Raw genomic sequence first — 24,773 nt, 5'->3', positions numbered from 1 at the left:
CCTCCATTTTCTTGCTGACAATCAGTACTACTTTCCTACCCCCTTTAGTACTGGCTGTACTTGCTTGATTTTTGTTTTACTTCTAATATTTCTAAAACACTTCCTTATTGCCTATCATCTCTCTTGGTAAATTGAGCTTTTTCTACACAAGTTAGTGTGATTCCTTTATGACAGATCAGGTTTTCAAGGTGTTTTAATTCCCTACCCTCATGTCCTGCATATCTGTCATAATTAGACTATAAGCTTTTTCGGGCAGGGACTGTCTCTTGTTTTATGTACAGCTGAATGTACTATAGAAATAAGAAATTGTTGTTGTTGTTGTTTAAGGTGCCTGAAATATGAAAATCAACCATCTGCAAATTTATCAGATGAATATTCATATTGGCCCTCACAGACTTCCTTATATTCATCCTTTGGAGTTCAATCTAAATTTTCACTCATCATGAGATCACCTTTAACTTTAATGCCACTAAAACCTTCCCCTTTTATCCAACTGTATAGATCCTCTCTTCTTTAAGCAAGCAAAGTTATTTTACCTCTATATTAGGCTATGTCTATAAGGAAAATACTGCAATTTCATCCAACCTATTGTCTATAAGGAAAATGCTGCAATTTTAATCACCCTATGTTCATTAAGTCTGTATTTTCAAATCTGTATGTATGACTATAGTGTAAAGCTGAAATTGTATCCCCCCATGCCCTCCAAGTCTGTATTTCCCCACCAAAGTCTATCCTGCTTATACTGTGAATGTACTCTTGGGACCCATTCTGTGCTCCTTTGGGAGGACAGCTAAATAAATACATACTGTTCCATTTAGGGGCAGCCATTTTCTCCCTGTTAATTAAGACTCATTCTAGAAGATCAACTCTTTCAATAACTTTATTTAAAATTTGTTTTTAATATATTTGTCTATTCTACTTTTTTGTCAACATATGAATGGATTACTGAAGTACCCCAGAATTATGAAGTCATCCTCTTTCGAAACTTTTGAAAGATAATTAAAATGTCTCATTTACCTTCTTTTCATGGTTTGGATATCTCCAGCTGGCTTCCAATTTTTCTCTTTACCAACAATCTTTATCAATCATTTCCATATGAATCACACTTTACTAGAAAGCCAGTAAAACACTACACTGCTTCTGTTGACTTCCTTGATATGTGCAATGATTAAAATTAAGGAATAAAAGTAATGCTCTGTTTGTTTAATTTCAGACTTAAGACTTTCCAAATAAAGTTCAGACTTACCTGAGTTCCCAGAACCTGGACAGGACATCTGTGCTTGGAATAAAGAAACACACTAGGACAGAATCTTTACTGAATTAATTTATTGGTTTTTGCACTAAAGTTTCTCACAGTTATTTAACAAGGGAGACATCTGATTTCTGTGACTTATTTGTCCACTTTGACTTGTTAAATAGTCACTGCTTACGTGCGTGTGTGTATGTGTCTTCAAAGTACAAAAGAGGAAGGAGAAGGTATTGCTTTAGTTTTCATGGTGTCTTGTCGCCTTGCTATTCTCCTCCCTGCTTAGAAACGCACAGGCTCTACAGATTTTGCTTTGCTCATTTGTGATCTTTATTGTCATTTGTTCCTGGTGTGGTGAAATCCCAGCCTTTCCTTTAGAGGTACAATGCAACAGAATCATTAAAAATCTATACAAGGGAAAAGAGAAAAACGGGGAGGAAAGGGGTCTACAAAGGAGAGGGAAGGGAAGAGTAAGGAGAAAGGGGCTGGAGGAAGGTGGAGGCAGGAAGGAAAACAAAAATCCAAACCCTGAAAAGGGACAAGATTACAACTGTCATGCTTTTAAAAAATCTGCCCACCGAGGTCTGCCCTATTCCCTCCCCTGGATCCCGCCCCCCCCTCACAAAAAACCCCCTCTCAACTATCAACATCCCTTTATTGTGGGACATGCACACAGCAATACAAGATAAGGTTTAAGAACAGGAGCTGAAGGACAAAAACCAGGCCTTTCCCCTTTCTCCCTCCCCCTTCTGCTGGCTGAAAGGCCACTTCTCAAACTGGTTTAACTACTTATATACAAGAAATGTAGTCTGAGGAAATAAAGTAGGTTTCGTTGGTGTTTAAAACCTGCAGAATGTCCAAAGCCTTACTGAAAAACAGTAGGGAAAAACAGGGGACAGGGGATCGGGCAGCTTTGTAACAACTTCATTAAGAAGTAAAAAAATCCTAGCTATTAATGTATAACTTGCTATATCGGCTGTAGGTAATCCGGAATAATGCCACTTTCTTTTTGTGTTGTTATAATTCTTTAAGATTGTATTTTTTGTTGATCCTCTCAAATTATGGTGGACTAAATATCCAAGAAATTGTTTTCCATTCTTTTTGTTAATTTCCATTATGTTATATTGATCTGTTCAAGTTGTGATTATTCTACTTGATTGTAATAAGAAAGTTGTTATAAATAAAAAATTTTTAAAAAGAAGTAAAAAAAATCCCTTTTCTGACAATGCACACATTTCATGGGTTCCTTCTCTTTCCCTTTCTACAAGGGAGAGATTCTTTGAAGGGCCCAGAGAAGGCTCCACACTAACTCCAACTCCCAGTGAAAGCCGTGGATTCCAGCAGTGAGGGGCCTTGAGGGATTCAATTTGGTGATGGACTTATATCCATTATCCAAAGGAATCCCTCTGCACAAATCTAGGAATACTGCACACTTACGTTAACTGATGATTTTAAACCACGAGACCCCATCTTTTTACATTTGCAAAGGCAATTATGTTTGCATATTTTTGGAACAAATCTTTAATTAAAAATTTTAAAAAATTAACCCTTCAAAAAAAAAAAAAATTGAAGGTGAAGCCAGCCCCTGAGCAAGCATAGGACCAGCTACTTTTGCTTCTTTTTTGATCCAAACTGTCCCTTTTTTAAACAAGTCTGCTCCATGCTAAACATTGCTCCACTCCAGTGATTAATACTAGAATCCGAAGACCCCCCTTTGCGCTCGTCTCTATAACAGGTTTCATACACAGGTAAACCTGGTGCAAAAAAAAAAATATATCTATCTATCTATCTATCTCCAGAGCATTGAGTATACAGCCCTAGGGACTTTCTAGGCAGGTTTTACAATGCACATATCACACCCATATTATAAATAAGTTAAAATTAAAATGAGGTATCCAATTGCCAGGCTTGATAGACCACTGCCGTTTGCTTCTAAGATGGTCTTATGTAACAGCGTAAGAGATTCATATAAATTGTTCATGAAGGGAGGAAGAAGGGTTCACCTCCCCACCCTAAAATTAACACATGTATCAGTGCTGTTCTTGTACAATAATATAACAGAACTTAAAATATAACAGCTCCATTTTCTTCAAATATTATATATATATATATATATATATAATTATATATATATATATATATATATATATACACACACACACATGCATATTTATAAATAATTAATCAAGCCCAAATAACTTAGACACATAAAAACAGTTCACCTGCCCAACACCTTCGACCTACCCCATATGTTATAAAAATATCTTGCAGTTAACATCTCTACAGTTTACAGTAGTTTTGTGACTAAACTTCATATTCTTTTGCCCCATTCCCTCCCCTCTCCCCAACCCCAATTTCAGAATTATTCACTTTTTACTACTCAGTTGAACAAAGTGCCAGTGTGTAGAAACGACCTAAAACAAAACAAAAAAAAAGGAATAAATAACTTCAAAATAAAATAAATTATAAATAAATAATACTGGTGGTTGCCCTACTGAAAACATAATTAATCTGCATCAAAGATGTGGTGATGTCTGTAGCAGTGGAAAAGAGCACCCCAGAGTTGGTAAAAGGTCTGACGTGAAAAAAGGAGAAGACCCTTAGCTGATGGAAGGTCTCATGCAGGTCAAGGCCCCGCTGGTAGAAGATTCCAAGTGAGAGAGATGCCTCCAGCTGGTAAGAGGTCACATGCAAGTGGAAGAGAGATCCATCAGCTGGTGAAAGGTCCCACATTGGATTTAAGTTCCTGCAAGGGTGGAATATTCCAGAGAGGAGGTAGGGAAGCCCCCACCGCCTACATGCTGCTAGAAGATTCCATTCAGGAGGGCATGAAAAGAGCAGCAGCAGCGGTATTCGCAGCAACAGGAGAGCAACTGCATCCTTTGTAAATTCAACTCTCCCACCGCTGACTGCCCATTTTCCTTAAGTTTTCTTTTGTTTCAAGGATCCCGTTCCAGCAATAATCAAAATAAAACTATTTAAAAATCCCATGTCAATCAGTATCTCTAGAAGTGAGTGACCATGTGTGCTTCCAATTTTTCATTCTGAGAAGAGAAAGGATTTTTTTTCAGAATGTCCCAATTTTATTTTCTTGACGGAGACATTGGAAAAACTGTAGACAGATGATGTAGCTCAGGGTGGCTATTTATGACTGCAGTTCACGTACAGCTTCAGTCTCAGTTCATGTAATGAGCGATACTGCTGAGTTTAGTTACTATAGGGTTACTATCCCCAGAGCTGAGTTTTGTTCCAGGAAGCTCCCATCAAAAGTTACTTGCAGAAAAAAAAATTATGCTCAAGAAATCATCTACCAGGAGGTGAATGTTTTAGTCCCACAAGCTACTCCAATCTATTGGGAAATGAATGCTTTATCCTGTGACAATGATCCCCTTGTTCCTGGAGATGAACCTTCTTGATCCTGAAGACCATTTGACTGGGAGATGTATACCTGGAGATGAATCCCCTGCACTTGAGGAGGTTAATCCTTTGGCCCCCCAGGTGAAGATGCAAATTCTGCAAACTCCAGACCCCTGGGAAAGGGAAGATGAGGGAACGGCTGAGGGACAGAGCATATCCGTGACTTTTTGTCGGGAAATGTCCGCAGTGGAGCCCAAGAGGTTGAAGGCTGTGGGCTGGCATGTTAACTTTTCTGGATAAGTCCTGGCAGCAGAGCGGAAAACACGGATGATATCAGGGAAGAGAAAATACATAACAGAACAAAACAGAAAACAAGAAAATGCAGAAAAATACAAACACAACCAAAACAGAAAAAAAAATAATTTTTTTTTTTTTTTTGGAAACTCTCAAAAAAACTAAACATAAAGCAAAACTTGGAACAATCCTGAATACTTATGATCCAGGCTTGCATCTGTGCTACCATGTTCTTTTTTGTTTCTCAGATATATATTATGTATTATATATAAATATATATATATAAATATATATATATATACACAGCATATATACAATCATTCCATCATATAAAAGGTGTGAATAGACAGCTTGATACTGTTGTAAGATATATATATATACAATCCTCCTAGTGTACAGACTAACTCATTTCCTTTCATTTATACTATTTTTCTTTCTTTTTAAAGATAAATGGCTTCTAGGGTTGGTCTTGTGTCCCAAGGGATGCCAGTATCTTTGCTTTGTCCTTGCCAGCCGGGTACTTAGTATCTCCTCTAGTGCCATAATCACTAGTATCAGAATCTCTCCGCTTGTTGTTTGGGTGTGGCTTGGTGGGCGTGGCTGGGGCGTGGCTCACCTGTCCATTCTTCTCGTCTGAAAAAAGTTGTTTAATTACGTCAAAGAAGTTACTCAATGGGCTGCCTGGGTACACAGAAACAGAAAGAGAAGGGAGGGAAAGAGAAAAAAGGAAGGAAAAATGAAAGAGAAAGAACAAACAAACCAATGAACAATGGGGCTTCAAGAGGAGAAAAACGTGATGTGTGATCCAGGTGAGAGCAGGGTGGAGGGGCAAAGTGTGGGTAGGGGAGTATATGTGCATTATGGAGAAAGCAGACGATGACTGTGGAAGTGAAAAATATGTTTAAAAGGAAAAAAAACACTGGGGCGCTACCAACTACAATAATTACAGCAGGGACAATTTATTAATGAAGTCAGATATCATTTCATTATAATTTATTTTGTTTAGAGCTTGCCAGTATTTTTGCTACGGTAATTACAAGAACATTCAAAAAGATTTGTAGAAATGATGATGGTCCTCCAAATACGATGGGCAAAGAAATGAAAAAGCCCATCTAGCTGCCCTGTAAGAGACCATCAGGCAGCTACAGTGGCTATAAGCTCTGCTGAGGCTCGGAGCACAGCTAGTGAAGGAAAAATATCTTGGTGAAAGTTATTTTCTTTACATGGGGGAGTATAATTTGATATACTTGGGTCTGAAATGCCTCTAGAAAAAAAAAAGGCTACTTTTCGTGGAGTATTGAACCCATCATTACATGCACGAGCTTCCAGATTTTTTTCTTCCTACAGCAATAATGAGGAGTGATGGAGCAATCTACTGAGGACAAGGAATCTCGGAGAATGTGTCTAACAGTGGCTTTATCAATTCGCCCAAATGTGGTGAAAGTGAAACATGAGCATGGCACCCTGACAGTTGACAATCACCTTCAACCAGGATAAAAAAACTGAAAAATGTCCTAAAATATCTGCATAAGCATTAATTTCTCTTTAGCCTTGTTTTTAGCTGTTCTTTCTAGTAAATAAAATCAGTGTTTCTGTCTATGCAGATTTTCAACTGCACGTGTTACAGGAAATTCTGTACATAAGTTTAACTAAACCACACACAGAGCCCCAGGGGCAGAAGCAGCAAAGTCAACAGGATCTCCAGTTCCCAACAGCGGGAGACCAAAGCTTCTCAACATCTCACCATGGAGCTATAGAAGGACAATGAAATGTGTCGCACAGACTGCAGAGGTCAGCGCCAAGCATGAAGAGCTGCATCTATGTGGCTCTCATCAGGTCAGGATTACAGAGACATCAGGAGAGAAGATTGAGGGGGCAAGGGGGAAGACAGAAGGAGGGAGGAGTTGGACAGAGATTGGAGAGACATTGAAGGTGGAGGAACTAGGAGGTGAGAGCATGAAGGGAGAGTTGAGGTGAGCGGGAGAAATAAGCGTGAGAAATGGTGAAGAGTGGTAGAGAAGGATAGATAGGGAGCCGTGAGAGGAGAGAGAAGGGGTAAGAATTGAAAAGTAGGAAGGAGAGAAAAGAATGATAGGTTAATAGAAAAAAGGGTTCGTAATGATTTGCGCGCGAGACACCAGCGCGCCGACAATTCGGCGCAAGACACCAGCGCGCCACTGGAAAACTTACTTTTAAAGAGCTCCGAAGCGGGGTGTGAGTGGGGACCCCCCATACACTTTACTTCATACTGTTTGCGCTGCCATTGGAGGGGGTTTGGGGGAGTTGGAACCCTCCATTATAGAGAAAACGGAACTTTTCTGATTTTTTCAGGAAAAGTTCAGTTTTCTCCATAATGTGGGGGGTTGAACCCCACACACACACACCCTCAACGGCAGCGCGAACAGTATGAAATAAAGTGTGGGGGGGTTCCCCCCACACACCCCCGTTGGAGCTCTTTAAAAGTAAGTTTGCGCCAAATTGTCTGCGCTCGATTGTTGGCGTGCTGGTGTCTCGCGCACTTTTGGCCCGTCACCGAAAAAAGTTAGGGTAAATGGAGCAAGGAGATAATGGGGTGGAGTAGAGAGGGAGGGGTGAGTGAGAGATGGGGTAGAAATACAAGGGGATGGAGTGAGAACTAAAGGAAGAGTGAGGGAACCCCCTTTATAAAAGGATTAGTGCAAGGAGACGGAGGCAGGAGTACATTTTATCCCTGAGTCAATACTCAGTGCTGAAGGTAAAGACCAACTTTAGAAATGTTATGTGCCCAGAGTCACTTTCATCATTTCAATTGCTTGTTTTTTGTTTTGTTTTTTCAAGTTCTTTGCTTCAAGGTATTTTTCTGCATGCAAAGCGTTCTGCTAGCCTTACTGGTCCTGTCGAAAATGGGAATCTTTGCAGCCTGCGTGACTCCTATTATTGGACTAACACAAGCATTAGCCACGGACGTTGTTTATCAATCCATATGAGAAACATCAATGGCCAATTCTTATATTTATCTAATGACAAGGATGCACAAGTGGCATATGTATGCCCCAAAAGTTCAACTTTCTCCCCAGTAGCCAATGGGAAAACATTTGGGTCCGAGTTTTCTTGACGACATGATTTGATGAGCAGGAGGAGGGGAAATAGAGGCCAGGTGGAAGTGCAGGAAGAAGCAGTTCATCTAGCAATAATGCAGGTCAGAAGGCCGCACTGCACATTGTCAGCCCTATAATATACCTGACATATTCCAATATTAAATTTGCGCAGGCACATGGCTACATTTGTATCTGCTGAACACAACTGACGCAATTCCAGTGTCAATGAACTTTAAGGGACTGGAATAACAAGCTTAAAAGAAGTACGCAGAACAAAAAATGGACTGACCTAAGCTTGTCCAGAAAAAGAGCAAGTTGGTAACCTTAGCCCTCATTTTAGGGCTTCCTAAATATGCAAATGGAGGCTCCTAAACCAATTGGGTTATCAAGATATTCCTAATGAGTATGCATATGAGAAACACCCAGTGTGTTATTTATCTCATGCATACTCAATGTGGATATCCTGAAGAAAAAACAGGTTTGGGAAGCAGTCACCCTAATTCAATCTGTTTTGGATTAAATATACTGAAAATAACGAGACTGCCTAGACGGAACTTATACGTTGCGACTTAGGCAATCTAGAAACAGGTCTAAGTGACCAGATACCCACTGCAGACACAAAGTGCAGACCCCCACCACACTGCCCCAGTGTGTGTGTGGGGGAGTTTGGTGGGCGCACATGTTTCACCATAAATGTAGTGGTTTATGGGCCTGGGTCCTCCTCTCCCATCTCCCAGGCGATTTAAGAGACCTGTGTATAGCTCTACTAGGCTTTCCTATATCAGGTGCTGATATTCTGGAGACAGGTATGTACATTTTTATTCCACTCATTCTGGGTGTGTGAGGGGGTCAATAAACACTGGGGGAGTGTGGGGGTGGGGGTCTTTACTTTGTCTCTGCAGTGATTATCTGGTCACTTTGGTTACCTTTTTGGCACTTAGACCTGTTTTCACATCGTCTAACTCACAATGTACAAGTTTTGTCCAGGAAGTCTCGTAAAACATTTGATTATCCCTGCAGAATGACTAAGTGTAGGTCGGCCCACATCCTGCTCAAATTCTACCCTTACCACTCCTCCAGATATGCCCCTTTTAGCTCTGGGCGCACAGCGGGATTCAGAGGCTTAAAACGTCCCACAACAGGTCCAGAAAATCAGTTTCATTATCGGCACTTTTAGGTCATCCCCAAGTACTGACTTGGGCAGGTATTTAGACGTGTTTAAATTTTGATTATGAGCCCCAGAGTGAATAGCTATGGGTAAAAGTCAGATTGGGCAATTAGCTGTATCAGATTGGATGAAATAGCCCTCCACTAATTAGCACTGAAAACCATCATGCATGCCTGGTGTATACTGGCAACATAAGCATTTTCCAACCTCACTGCAAGTTCATTTGTCCCCTTTTCAATGATCTTTACATGGAAGAAAGAATGCATTATGTCTAACAGATGATAACAGTAAATGGAAATTTGCTGGGAGGAAAGAAAAAAGTGAATAGTGGCATGCTGATTCTATTTAATATATTTGTAAATGGCGTTGCTGTAGGGTTAGAAAGAAAAAACGTTTGCCTTTTTGCGGATGACACAAAGATTTGCAACAGAGTGGACATCGTGGAGGGATTGGACAACATTAAAAGTGATCTACAAAAATCAGAATGGTCTAAAGCAGTGGTCCCCAACCCTGTCCTGAGGACCACTAGCCAGTCGGGTTTTCGGGACAGCCCTAATGAATATGCATGGGGCAGATCTGCACTCCTATCATCTTCATTACATGCAAATCTCTTTCATACATATTCATTAGGGCTATCCTGAAAACCTGGCAGGTGATCCTCCAGGACAGGGTTGGGAACCACAGGTCTGAAGTTTGGCAGTTAAAATAAGCTCAGATGTGTAAATAAGCAGAGAAAGACACAACTGAGATGCAGAAATCCAAAGGAGCCATATGTGTTATGGGGAAAGAGGCTAGCATGCACAAACCAGGAGCGGGATCTTGGGGTGATAGGGTCTGAAGAGCTCAAAGTAGCGAAGCAATGCCGGAGGGATAGGCATAACGAGTAGAAGAAAGGAGGTGTGGATGCCCCTGTACGAGAACTGGTGAGGCACCACTTGGAGTACCTTGTACAGTTTGGGAGGCTGTATTTCGCTGAGGACATGGAAAGACTTGAAGTGGTTCAGAGGAAATCAATAAAACTGGTGAATGTGAAGAGACTTGAAACCCTGAATACTTATACCCTAGAGCAGTGATTCCCAACCCTGTCCTGGAGGACCACCAGGCCAATCGGGTTTTCAGGCTAGCCCTAATGAATATGCATGAGAGAGATTTGCATATGATGGAAGTGATAGGCATGCAAATTTGCTTCATGCATATTCATTAGGGCTAGCCTGAAAACCCAATTGGCCTGGTGTTCCTCCAGGACAGGGTTGGGAACCACTGCCCTAGAGAAATAGAGTGATAGAGGAGCCATGATGGACATATTTGGGGGTATCAAGTTATTTTATCCCAAGTTGGGCTATTTTAGCATAATGTTAGCAATATGGTTATATTGTTGGTTTAATTTCATATTGATGGCTGCTGCAGCCATTAAACAAACACTCTTCAGACTATTCTCACGGTGTTGTGGTATTGTGTTCCAAGATTGCCTCATATATAGCTTCCTGTTTGTACCAATATGGTGGCAAATTGCTGACTGCACCGTTTGCGATACCAGTGTTTATTCATGAAAGGGCGGTGAGTGTGCCTCTGGCCGCCTTGTTGGACAGGCAAGATGGACCATTCAGATCTTTACCTGCCATTTTTATTTTTATGATGTTACTACTATATGTACAGATTGTGTCTGTCTGTGAGCTGCACAAAAGCTGCTACATGGATCTGGATTCAATTTGGTGGGTGGCACATGCAAAGAAGTGGAATTACACCTGTCAGGCCCCAATGCTCAAAGCTCTGACTACACGTACTAAATACCATATTGGGAGTGATTTTTTTTTTTTTTTTTTTGGTTTACCGGGTAATCCTCAGCACAATAGCATGTAGCCCCGGTAAAAGGGAGAGGAACTGTGACTGGTGCCTACTTGGAAGGGCACATTGCTAGGCACAACTCCTTCTCCTGCCTGCAGCCATCAATCTCCCCCTCTGCCCAGCTGATGGAGACTCCAGAGCTCCGATCACCTGAGATCACAGGGGAAGCCCCTTCCAGAGTTGGCAAGGGGGGAGCTGCGAATTAGCTAGCAGATTTCAGCCGATCGCAACTCTGGAGCCACCGTTAGCTGGGCAGATGGGGAGGATGGCGGCTGCAGTCCTTTGGTTTTTGGAGGGGGGGGGAGAGAGGCACAGATATTGTGCATATGTTTTGTGAGTGCAGAATGCAAGCACAGCTGATCGAGAGCTGCCAAAAAAATTTCCCCATAAAAGATGGTTTGTTCCCTTTAGTGCATCCCATGGCATTCTCATTAGAATACTGGGGGTGGGGATGGTGGTTTCATTTTATATCCCGCATTTGCATAGGGTTCTTGGTGGTTGTTATGAGGATTGGTAGTAGCCTTTTTTGCATTAGAAGTTGAGCTTTAACGAGTCTTACCAGCATGGAAAGCTTTTGAGCATCAGGGCCTCCGGTTTTAAGTCACTTGGCCGAGCAGCTGCCATGCAATGGATGGGTTTGCCCCCGTGGAGATCAGCAATTAATGCAGTACGCTAGATGTACCATCAGCAGGGTGGTTTTTCTCCCGATGCTAATGGCAGAAGAGCAGCATAAGGAAAAGCACTGGCTGTAAAGAACGTGGACTCCTTGCAAACTGCCCATGGGAGTACAACTTTGCTACTGTTTCTTTCCCTTTTGAAAATAACTCCCTCATTAAAAAAAATGATGTCCTGCTGCAGAGATGACATCTTAGTTTTATTTGCGGCCTTCAGGGATATCATTAACAAAGACTGGCCCATGCAAATCTGATTATTCTATAATATTTATTAGGATTGATTTACTGTCTTGGAAATTTCTGGCTGGTGATGTTAATTTTGGCACTTTCTTGAAGAAGCTTGAATTAGGTGACTTACAATAAAGAACATTAGCCAGTTTTACATGGTGCTGTACAAGGGGGTGCTGAAAAGTTCTCAGCCCCACCAACCAACTTCCTAATTTCTGAGCGTTATTTTGCCATTATAGCTGAAAAAAGTGTTATCTTATTTCATTAAGTGCCAATTTGCAGAAACAAAATTCTATGTTTTGGCATTGTTTCAGTTTATTGCATGAACCATATCCACATCTTGGTTGGGCTGAGAACTTTTCAGCACTCCCTCGTACATAGATGTCCCATTTAAGAGACTTGGGGAGGTAAGCCTCTTCAGCCTAACCTTTCCCGTCTCCCTGTCACTACTTGCTTACCTGCCGGGCTGCTGCCTTTCTAAGTCTGTGGCAGCAACAAGAAACTGTGAGCTTCTCCCTTGTCTGATTTGCTGCCTCCCTGACTCAATGGCTGCAAACAAATTGAAGCCATGTACGCGGGCCACAGAGCTGTGCACACCACTACTGGCTCTGCCAGTACCGCCCCCTTTGATGTAATTCTCTGGGGCGGGGGGCAGGTGACCAGCAGTGGTGTGCAGTAGAGAATGACACAGGGACAAATTTTTCCCCATGTCCACAGGAACTCATTTTCCCGTTCCAGTGAGTTCTTTTCCAGTCCCTGCCCCATTCTTGCAAGCTCTGTCCTCATCTGCACAAGCCTCAAGCACTTTAAAACCAAAAGTGTTCGAGGCTTGTGTGGTTAAGGCAGAACTTACAGGAATGGGGCAGGGACAAGGACAGCGACAAAACTTGTGGGGCCAGGACGTGGAAATTGAGTTCCTATGGGGACGGGGAAAAATTTGTCCTCGTGTCATTCTCTAGCGTGCACAACTCCATAGCTCCATGTATGGTTATTTGCAGCCACCAAGTCAGGGAGGCAACAGGCAGTCAAGCAAGTGGGGAAGGAGGGGTCAAGGAGGGGAAGTGGGGAAGGAGGGAAGTGGGGAAGGAGGCAGTCAAGCAAGTGGGGTTGTTGCTGCTCATACAGACTCAGGAAAGCAGCACCCATGAGCGAGCTAGTGTTCAGGAGTGGATGGGTGGGGAGGAAAATGAGAGATGGAGTGATGCTGGAGTAGGGAATGGAAGGACAGAAAGATGGGATGAGAAGAGGAAGACAAGACAGAGGAGCGAAGGGTGGGGAGAGAGAGAGAAAGAGAGAGAACAGGTCCTGGATGGCTGGTGGAGGAGGAAAGAGGAGATGCTGCATGGCATGGGAGCGAGACAGACAGAAGGGTGACATTGGATGCGAGAAAAAAATCAGAGTTAAGATTTTTGCATGGCAGAGAGAGTGACATAGAGAAAGAGAGAGCGAGAGATTGATAGAAGACCTTAGATGGGTGGGGGGGGGAAGAGACAGATAAGCTGCATGGCTAGGGAAAGAGAGACACACAGAGAAGATACCCCCCCCCAGCTATGACACACACACATAAAGGATATGCTGCATGGTAGGGAGAGAGGGATCAGGTGGTGGAAAACCTGACGAGTAATGGGAGAGCCTGGGTAAACTATCCTGACCTGAGGAAGGCTTTCAAAACTTAGACCAACAATTTATTAAATTATGCTTGTAAAAAGCTATCATTATCTATTTTTGTTTCATTTATGTAGTAATTTTTAATTGAATGGGTGAAATGTTTTTTAAGTTACATCTGCTATTGTTATATTTTGTACATGACAGAGGGACATGCTTTTTCTATTTCTCTGGTTTTGCACTGTATGGAGAGAGTTCAGTTAAATTATGGCTACATATTTCTATTTTTCATTTGTGGTTACTTCTTCAGTAATTAGTGAGGGTTTGTGTTTCTAGGTGGATTGTCTGTATAGGACTGATACATATTAATCGGAATTGTTTAGTTTCCCAATAAGTGTGGTCCACTGCAATGTTTACAGTTGTTTACAATGTTGTAATGTTGTTTACAATGTTGTTATGTGACTCCTGGAACCTGCTAATATGGATTTAGTCCTATGGTTTGTCTGCAGTGACTTTGGATTTGGTCACCTGATATTATGGTAGCTGGACTAGCACTTCACTGACTTCTTTTTGGATATTTAACTGTCTGGTAAGATTTGTAGATCATACCAAAATTAGCAATAGAGTAGACACTACTGATAGTGTGGATAACATGAAGAAGAAATGAGCAAAGAATGATCTAGAATTTGGCAGCCAAGACTTAATGCTATATAATGCAGGGTTACACATTTAGGCTGCATGAATCCAAGGTGGGTAAACAAGTAGAAAAGGCAATAGCAAAAGTTAGCAAGATGCTCGGAATGGCCATCAGGAAAAAGGAGGTGATAGAACCTCTTTATAAATCTCTGGTGAGACTCCATTTAGGGCACTATATCTCCCAAAAAATATAAAAACAGGATGGAATTGATCCAGAAGGTAGATACTAAAATGGCCCCTGGTCTTCATCATAAAACATATGGAGAACAGACTTAAAGATCTCAATATTTATACTTTGGGAACTATGATGGAGATATTTTAATATATCTGTGGCATAAATGCCCAGGAAGCAAATCTCTTTTAATTGAAGGGAAGCTCTGGAATAAAGGGGCATCAGATGACAGTGAGAGGGGGAAAAACAGCAACAATCTAAGGAAATATTTCTTTATGGCCGGAGAAGTTGCTCGCACTGGTGAAGATTTAAAGAGATACGGGGGGGGGGGGGGGAAGGGGAGGGAGAGGAGGGCAGGATGTGAGTGTGGCGTAGGGGTGTGGAGAGTGGCCCCCCCCCCACCGCCCTCTCCTTACTACGCCACTGGTCTCCTGCACTGCCACAACAGAGTTAGCAAGCTCTATGCAGACTCTATTCCGTTTCCATAGGGAAATAATCAGAGTTTAGTCTGTGCCCTGCAGTTTCACAGTCTTGCATTTATTTATGGACCCTTCACAAACCACCAGATGACAATGGGGATGAGTAAACGGTAATAAGGAGAAAGGCTTTAACAAAATAAGTGCTGGTTTTATTGAGATATACAGCAGCAATATGTTAACCTCCCATTTACTGAAAGTCACCAGGTGGCGCTGTCTGTTCAGTTGTTGTTCACACTGGTGCTTCACCGAGATTACTCGCTCCCTATCTCAAATCGTGACAATGAAAAGTCCCACAAAATAAATTAAGCTCCTCTTTGGACTTCTGCTGCATCTTGTTCTTGAGTGTTAGAACAAGTTCACTCAGTAACAGACTGAGCCCCATGGAAGACAAATAATATTGTATAGAAATCTGGGATTTCTACATAACCCGTGCACACAGAGGTACAGATAAGGAACATATGAATTGACAGACCAAAGGTCCATCTAGCCCAGTATCCTTCTTCCAGCAGTAGCCAGTCCAGGTCATAAGTGCCTGGCAGAATCCCCAAAAGTAGCAAAATTCCATGTTCTTACCGCTCCCCCCCCCCCCCCAAGGAATAAGCGGTGGCTTTTCCCCGAGTCTACCTTAACAGCAGGAACTTGCTCTAAATTATTTTTAAACCCAGCTACACTAACTTCTTTAACCACCTTCTCAGGCAATTAATTCCAGAGCTCAATTGTGTGTTGAGTGGCAAAATATTTTCTCATGTAACTTCAATATCTTTGTACTTTTAAAAACAGTAAATAATCAATTTGTTTTTATCTGTTCCATGCCACTCAGGATCCTGTAGATCTCCATCTATCTCCCCCTCAGTCGTCTCTTCTCTACAACAAGGAGTCCCGACCTTTGCTTGCACGAGAGTCATTCCATCCCCTTTATCATTTTTAATGACCTTCTCTAATTCCGCTCTGGCTTCTCTGTGCCACATTCGTGGTCTCTGCACATTTCCACCTAAGCTCTTGTCCCCTCCCAACTGACATTCTGGTATTGTAGCAGCTGCTGAAGGATGAGAAAGCATAACGAAGGCACCTGTAGACACCATCCTATCCTGCTCCTGAATGTCTCAGAGGTCACAGCCTTTAAGGTGCTTGATGCTCTCTTCCAGGTGCCTTGCCTGCCGCTTAAGCAAAGCCTCTAAAAGCCTACTCGGTCAGTGCAACAGCAGGGCAGGCCAAATGAAAGCATGAAGTGTTCATTCGAGAATGGCTACTAAAAGCAAATTAAAAATGACCGACTCAGGTTCAGGCTGGGGCGAAAGCTGCAATGCACTGAAGCTGCACAGAGACAATACCTCTGAATGGGTACACTGCATCACATGGGCAGTGTTTTCACTGGGGGTTATCAAAACTGGGGTCAGTAACTAGTTTTGCTTTTAACTCAACAGTGCATTCCGGTTTTCTTGCAGTCACAGACAGAGTACCCAAATGCACTGGAGGCAGGAAGTTCAATAATAACCTCAACCACCTTTGGGTTTAACTCACCGATGCCATATATTAATACAGGGGACAGTGTGGGGAGCTGTATGTGAGGCAGTGATGGGTGGAGTAGGTGGTGGCAGGGCGTGAAGGGGGTATTTTCTCTGTTTGTTTTGGAGAGGGATGTGGGAGAGGAGGCGGTTTCTTACCACACTTTGAGAGTCTGCCGGTCATGAACTCCACACAGTTTGTGGTGTCTGGATCACAACACAGAAAAAAAGGAAGGAGGAGGGAAGAAGGGAAGAACATAAAAGAGAAGACCCCAAACAGTAAACGTCTCCAAAAGCAGAAATTCAGAGCACTGCCATCCCTCCCCCAATGAGAATACTTCTTTGCTAGACACTGAAAACCTGTGGACAAAGTCTGCCATGAAGCCTTTTCAACCCCTTGGAAGCATCACGTTACAGCTGTAAATAAAGACCCCTCTGTCCCCCAGCAGATCCATGCTTATATCTTATAACATCAGCGCCTATAGAATAACTTTATAAAATGAGTTGCAAACAGGCACATTTTTTGCCTTCTCAATCTAGGTGACATCTTAATTGGTCTTGTCCTATGGAGATTAATATAATGGTGTTCATGTTTCTAATTACTTTGCACTGCATTAGATTCATTGTATGTAGATCTCTCATATGCATATTCATTAGGGAGGTCCTGAAAGCCTGGTCTTGCAGCCCTTGAGGACTCAATTTAGACAAACTTGCTTTTAGGGCTACCCTTGGGGACTGCACCAATAGTAGACCAGACTAAGCAGCCTCTTTGGTGGTGGTGGTGGGGACAAAATATTTTTTTAAAATATATATTTTATTTTTGATATTATTTGAATTGTAAGCTGCTTAGACATGGTTTGATTTGCAGGATATCAATTGATAATAAACTTGGATGAATAAGTTTATTGAAAATGCTCCCAACGCGTTTCGCCTATGCAGCTTCTTCAGGGGCTTATATGCTCCTGGAAGCATTCATGTTTTGTGCTTCATGTTGGATTCCCTAGTGCAGTGTTTCTCAGCTCGGTCCTGGAGTACCTCCCTTGCCAGTCAGGTTTTCAGAATATCCACAATGAATATGCATCAACTTGATTTGCATACATTGCCTCCATTATGTGCAAATTTCTTTTATGAATATTCATTGTGGATATCCTGAAAACCTGACTGGCAAGGGGACACTCCAGGACCGAGTCGAGAAACACTGTCCCTAGTGGACTATCTGTCTTGCTGTTTCTTCTTTTGGGGAGAAGACAGAAAAAGCAGCACCCATCAAGGTGTAGGAAGGGTAGGCAGTTTTCAAAATAGCCAATTTACCTGGGATAAATGACTTTTAGAAAGTGCTCTCATTGTGAGGCTGGGGGGGGGGGGGGGAAAGGGAGTTTTAAGGCAGAAAGTTCACTTAGGGCATCCAATACGCTTGCATTGGCCCTGACTATTTTTAAATTTTTAAATGCAGAGAATATATCCTGAGAAGGCCCCCAGGCAATTTCCAGAAAACGACATCCTTCCAGAGTAGGTCAGAAACTCACTAATTAACCTGTAAGTTAGACCACGTCTCTGTTTATACATTTGTAACCACCAAATCCAAAGCAGCACAGCTTCTTTACTGCAATCAAACACTTCAGGGTCAATTTTTGGCTAGTGAATCAAATAACTGCTTTAGTTTTGTAAGCTATTGAGCAATTGATCTCCATCACTGGATTTTGATCTTCCCAGCAGTACATGAAATTTATCTATAGGGAGAATGATTTCCTGTGGTGGTATCACTACACAAAAGCTGTGCAAACAAACTTAATTGGTGTGGAAGAGCTGAGAGGGTGAAAACGCCACTGAAAGATGAGAAATAATATCTTATTAATGCTGGTTAGAGAGGTCAGGATCGCATCTATGAAGCTTATTGGAGCTTCGCCTGCAGAAATGAGGCCTACGATATCAGAAGGGGCTGGGGAGATGGGCTGAAATGCATGATCAGTTGCTGTTCCAATGACAGAAGGCGCTAAGTTAAGCTAAACTTCAATTTGGAGGGAGGCGTTAACTTCTGTTGATTTAATGCACTGTTTGTAAGAAGGGCTTTTTTCTTCCCCTGATACACAAAGATAAACACACATGGAGACAAAGAAAAATTAAGGCACACACGTACACATGCATGTCAGGTGGAAAATGCACATCTCCATGCTACAGAGACCTCTACTAGCTTTCTAGAAACTTTACAAACAGCACAGACGCTGGTGAAAGAAAAACAACCTCCCTCCTCTCAAAACGCACTGTGCTTCCTCCTTCACACAGTCCAACAGTACCAGAGGTCAAAGACTGCAATACTGGGTCCTAGCAGACCTTTCTAATTAGGGGCACAGAAAATGACATCTTTTGCCGATAGTTTTCTGGTTTTCTCCTTAGTGTTATGCTCAGTGATATGCTACAGAGCAATCTGGCTGCTTGGATGGGGGAGTGGTTTCGATCGCCCTCATTTACATGAGGGTGATTCGTGAATCAGCACCCTGGACATGGATCGGATCGAACCCCTCATGGATCGGATCTGATCCGTGCCCTTAGTGAATCTAGGCCCTAGTGTTCAGAAATGGAGGAAGTATTTCAAATGTCCAGGTGGGTGCCCACCTAGGCAATAGTGATCATCACAGAATGTAAGTGCTAAAGTGGAGTGTAAACAAACCCCCCAAAAATGCTGAATAAGGAGCAGATGGCACGGGAAGGCATAAGAGAACTGGAAGGGCCGTGATCCAAGCTGCTATAAATATGGCAACAAACAAATGGTGGCATTTCAGAAATACAGAACGCAACAAGAGGATCATGGAAAAGATTACCAGATTACACAAAGAAGCAAAAAGGGAAACAGATGTTGAGAACAGCTATGTGGAAGAGGACAACAAATACTTCTCTTCAAATGCTGCTGCTGTGAATGGAATGATATTTTGCATTGCTCCCAGAAGAAAGTGGACAAAGTTATGGAACTGGATGCGATACATCTCAGAATACTGAGGGAGCTCAGAGAAATTCTGGCCAGACTGCTTAAGGATTTACTTAATAAATCTTTAGAGACGGAAGAGGTCCTGCGGGATTGGAGACAAGTGGATGTGGTCCCTCTTCACAAAAGCGGGAACAGGGAAAAAGTGGCAAACTCTAGACCGGTAAGCCTCATGTTGGCGGTAGGAAAAATAATGGAGTCGTTGCTGATGGAACTTGTAAGATTCCAACAGGCAACTTACTAAAGGAAAATTCTGCCAAACAAATCTGATTAATTTCTTTGACTAGGTAACCAAAGAACTGGACGTGCACAAGATCTTTACAGAAGCCTCATAAATAAACTGAAAAGGCTGAACCTAAGATCCAAAGTGGTGAACTGGCAAATGAGAGAAGGTGGTGTTGGTAAATTCACTCGGAGGAAAGGAAGGTGATTAATGGAGTACCTTGGAGATCAATATTGGGACCAATTCTTCTTAATATATTTATGAGAGAGATTCATAGTTTATTTAAAATTTGGTTACTTGCCTATCCTGAATTCTAGGCGAAAATGCAATAATAATAAAGAAGGGGGAATACAAAATTAATACAGAGACATATACCAACTAAATACAAAGACAGAAAAGACAATTAACATAAGGGGAGGAGGAGGAACTACAATAAAGCCTAGGAAAGATGACTTTGATGGAAAAACCAAGAGGAATAGGGAACTAATGTAATACCGCTGTATATCTTTGGCTACAAAGAAATGAAAGAGAAAGAAAGGTAGGGAGATAAAAAAGAAACATTAATGTTCAGAAGCGTCTTTAAAAAGGAAATGTTTCAATGCCCTTTAAATTTCTCTAAATTAGTCTTTTTTGCGGATGACATTAAGATCGCCAGAGTTGACACTGTGAGAAAAGATCTCCAAAATTTAGAAGAATGGTCTAAGGTCTGGGAGTTAATATTTAAATATAGAGTGATGCACTTGGGGTGCAGAAATCCAAAGGAGCTATACCAGATGGGAGGTAAGAGGTTGACAATCACAGCTCAGGAGATGATGATGGCTGAGGATCTCAAGGTGGAAGTGTACTGGAGATGACAACTGGAGGCTGCCCCAGACTGGGAGATTCTGTGCCAGTATTTGGATAATAGCTGGCACTAAATATCTGGATGAAATTTGGTCAGGAGCAATCAGCATTTGAAGAAACCCCCCATCTGTTTATCAAATAGCTGTATATGTGAGCACTTTACATACAAAGCAGAAGCACTAATGTTTAAAAATGATTGGGAGTCCCAAACAATATGAGCTACCCATCCTTGTTCATTATTGGGGGTGCCCAATGCTCACTGGCACCTACACAGCTGGCTGCTATACCTTAGCGGCTAGAGCAGCTGTCTCAGCACCCTGAGGTTGTGAGTTTGATTCCCACTGTAGCTTCTTGTGACTCTGGGCAAGTCACTTAAAACTTCATGGCCTCAGGTACAAAATAAGTACCTGTCTACAATATGTAAACTGCTTTGATAGTAACAACACAGAAAAAGCAGTATATCAAGCCCTATTCCTTTTAAATTTACCATTGAACCAGATCTCCTTCTAAGGTATCATTAATGAGATGGTAGAGCAGAAAACGTACAACAGGTGCCTCGTGAAAGAGAAAAAAAACCAAATGAATGATAGGCCAACTGGATACTCAAAGGAATGCTGTCTCAAGAACTCAATGCAGTAGTGGTAACTTTCTAAAAAGAAGGGGTCAGATCAGGGCCAGAAGCAACCTCCATCATCCCTCCAGTTACCGTGCAGATGAGGAAACAAGGTTAAAGTAGCTCCAGGTCGGTAACCTGGCATGATTTGGTAGAAAATCACCCCTAGAGAGCAGACAGAAAGATACATTCTTCTAGGTGCAAATGCATCGTTCTGTCAAACAGACACCAATGGGTTTGGGAGGGGGAGGGGTGAAGAATGTGGTGTGGGCTTCGTGTACGGCGGAGTTCTAAGATCTAAACTACGAAGCCTCAGATGCCACGTAACAGGTTATGTGACCCTAAGTGCACAATCCACGGAAAATACTGATGTTTGAAGACTCTTTCTTTGCCATATCCAGAGGCAAGATTTCCTTTCTATTCCACCCTCACACTCACCTGATAACTGCTGGACAGATGGCTGGTCATGTGTGCTTAATAACTGTGCCTGAATGGTTTCCACCACTCGTTTGAAGCGTCGACTTGGTCCTATGAGAGGGAACAATAGACAAACTGATTCCAAACTGGGCATTAAACTCTGATGCTGAGATGGCAAAAGTATCATTATTATATGGTTAGCAAATAAACCCCTTAACAGCAGCCTCTCTCTTTGTTGCATGACTTTGTGTGGTAAAGACAAATGATGCTGTTGTTATGTTACAGCAAGGCATGTTATAATTCTATATCGCCTTCTTCTTTTTCTACAACATGGATTTCTAGACTCAGCTTATTTACTGAATGATCTGTACCATTTTCCTGATCAAAGGATCATTCAAAATGGTATAGACAAAGACATTAAAAGATGTAATGTAATGTAATGTAATTTATTTCTTATATACCGCTACATCCGTTAGGTTCTAAGCGGTTTACAGAAAATATACATTAAGATTAGAAATAAGAAAGGTACTTGAAAAATTCCCTTACTGTCCCGAAGGCTCACAATCTAACTAAAGTACCTGGAGGGTAATAGAGAAGTGAAAAGTAGAGTTAGAGGAAAAATAAAAATAAAATAAACATTTTAACAAGACAGCATTGATCTAAATACTTTGGAAGGTAGAAGAGAGGAGAGAAAGGAATAGAAGCAGAAGGGGGAGAAATTTAAATGATAGAAATAGAACAAAACAATAGATAAGATTAAAGATAAATCATAAGCTGGAAAGAAAAATAAAATAAAACTTTGTCTTCAATCCACGGTTTCAGCTAAGTTAAGTTCAGTTAAGAACATCATAATGTTGTAAAATTAGAACATTTATGATCATTAAAAGGGAAAATAAAAGTCTTCAACTTACACCAAAAGAATAGATTCTAATCTTAGTTCAATAGGCAATTTATTTCAATAAAACTAAAGGCTTTAGATCTCCATCTGATTTTCCATATGCAATAAAGTTCTGTGCCTTTCGACAAATTCCCCTGAGAGGAACTTAAACATCGATTAGGGTATACAATGAAATTTTAGCCTTTCCCTTTGATCCTAAAATGTTCTTGAAATAAAATGTAAATACCTTTAATATTTTTAAAATTTCTTTTGAATTGGGGGACAGGGCCCGAATGGCTGCATTTCTCAGTACAGGGATAGGCAATTCCGGTCCTCGAGAGCCACAGGCAGGTCAGGTTTTCAGGATATCCACAATGAATATGTATGAGATGGATTTGCATGCACTGCCTCCTTGAGATGCAAATCTATCTCAGGCATATTTATTGTGGATATCCTGAAAACCTGACCTGCCTGTGGCTCTCGAGGTCTGGAATTGCCTACCCCTGCTCTAGTGAACCAAAGGATGTTAACATGCATCATATGTGTGTGTGTGTGGGGGGGGGGGGGGGGGAGGGGAAGCCATGAATATCAGCCAAAAGGCCAAAGAGGCCATTTTCAGTCATGGCTCAGACCCTGTATTTGGATGGTACCCCATAAGGATCTCAAAAGCAGTTAGCTCATATTCTATAAACAGCACCTGAAGTTAGGTCCTGGTAGGTGCCCTACTGGCGCCAAACTTAAGTGGAAAAAGCCATTTAAACACAATTAAAATCATTTTAAAAATGTAGGCGCCTACTTGTGCCTAGAAAAACAGCGTCTTCATCACGGCTACGGAGGCACTTTATGATGCCCTAACACCACTATAGGCACGGCTAATGCCAGAAGTGGCATTAGGTGTTGTAAAGCACCTCCGTAGTCATGATTCATATGAAAGGTAGGCATTGGCCTACATTTCTGGCACCTACCTTTCACGAAGCTGTGATTCTAGAAATGGTGCTGTTATGTGATGGACATGCGATTGGTAGCCATTTTATAGGTAGCTGCCGCCGATGGTGCTATTTATAGAATCTGGCCCTTAGGTTTTTATCACAACCCACCCACCCCCGTTAGTCACATTTCCTTCTTTGTAAAGATCCTAGCCTTTCGAAACCCACTTCAAATGAACAAGATGGTACCATCACAACAGTGCAAATGGCTATAAATGACACCTTCAAAATCCTCAGACACTTATTTTACCTCAGAAAATAAAATGAATAAGAATTCATATAGAAAAAGGAAGTGCTACGTAACTTAAAAATGTTGGATGGTGCTGCCACTTTATAAAAACAAAAAAGCAGATGGGCAGAGAGGACTCCTTCCATTAGAGAGAGAAATACTTGAGCCTGTAAACTTTCAGGACTAAGAAGGCTCATAGTCTGTTATTGAGAAAGACACGGGGGAAGCCACTGCTTGCCCTGGATCAGTAGCATGGAATATTGCTACTCTTTGGGTTTTGGCCAGGTATTAGTGACCTGGATTTACCACCGTGAGAACAGGCTACTGGGCTTAATGGACCTATAAGGCTATTCTTATGTTCTTATACAAAGGCACCCTTATATGCCTCCAGTATATCCAAAGATACCTCTATAACTTGTGCCGATCTAAATCTAAAGTCCCCAGCCTGGTGTGAATATACCTCAGTAACCCTCACTCCACTTCCCCAGTGTATTGTGAATGTATCCTTGATGCTCTGCCTCCAATATATTCTGAAAACACCTGCAGTATAATGTGAAAGTACCCTTAATCCTGTGCCTCCAAAATATTGAAAATGTACCACTGTAACCCGTTCTTGGCTCCTGGGCGAGGACGGTCTATAAAACAAAATAAATATTATCCTGCCCTGGTTCATTCCACCTCCCCAGAGTACATGGCAATAGCTTTGCACCTAGGGTAGTTAAGCGTCAGTACCCCTCACCCTCCCGTTAAAGAGCAAAGGCCGGGCTTGGGAACCAAACAGGGGTCTCATAATTCTATGTGGTCAAGATAGCTCCACCTATTATCACAACAAATAACACAGCACCAGTAATAGTCTGGGATAAGCAAAGCACATTGTCTGGCCTCAGTGAGGCACTTCCCTCTCTTGCAGTATGATTCACTGATAATTATATAATCATTGAGCTGTGTTGAGGTACCAAAGTATCTTAGAGGCAACAACATTAACCAGGTTTTTTTCTGTACATTTATGTATTCTGTTTGCGTCCACAATGCATTTTCTTGCTGGATAATCTTTTGTCAGCAGCTCTGTGACAAGATGTGATTTTGGGTAAACAGGAAAGTAATTGACGAAGGCAGGAGAGGGGATGAAAGCAGGTTTTCTAAGAAGTATAGCTGAAATGTTGAAAAAAACAAACAAAAATCCCCCCCACCCCATATTCGAGCCAGGGGCAGCTCAAACCAGCTATGGATTTTAGTGAAACAGTGGTCACGGTATGTCA

General features: G+C 41.8%; 1 protein-coding gene across 6 annotated transcripts in view; it reads right to left on the bottom strand.

The window, feature by feature from the left end:
- Positions 1-1,848: 1,848 nt before the first annotated feature.
- BRSK2 (BR serine/threonine kinase 2) overlaps positions 1,849-24,773 on the bottom strand; it is a 310,234-nt gene continuing 287,309 nt past the window's right edge. For 5 of the 6 annotated variants that reach the window (XM_033928270.1, XM_033928269.1, XM_033928273.1 and 2 more), the window contains 2 exons: positions 21,444-21,533; positions 1,849-5,530 (listed from right to left, as the gene is read on the bottom strand). In XM_033928270.1, coding sequence (XP_033784161.1) covers positions 5,355-5,530; positions 21,444-21,533 — 266 coding nt within the window. In that variant the 3' untranslated portion in view covers positions 1,849-5,354. The remainder of the gene's footprint in view (positions 5,531-21,443; positions 21,534-24,773) is intronic. The other variant, XM_033928274.1, reaches the window with a different exon arrangement.

This window comes from Geotrypetes seraphini, chromosome 19 (assembly GCF_902459505.1).
Source record: "Geotrypetes seraphini chromosome 19, aGeoSer1.1, whole genome shotgun sequence".
NCBI lineage: Eukaryota > Metazoa > Chordata > Amphibia > Gymnophiona > Dermophiidae > Geotrypetes > Geotrypetes seraphini.
Note: the sequence above shows the minus strand (reverse complement) of the source record. Positions and strands in the feature narration are given on the sequence as shown.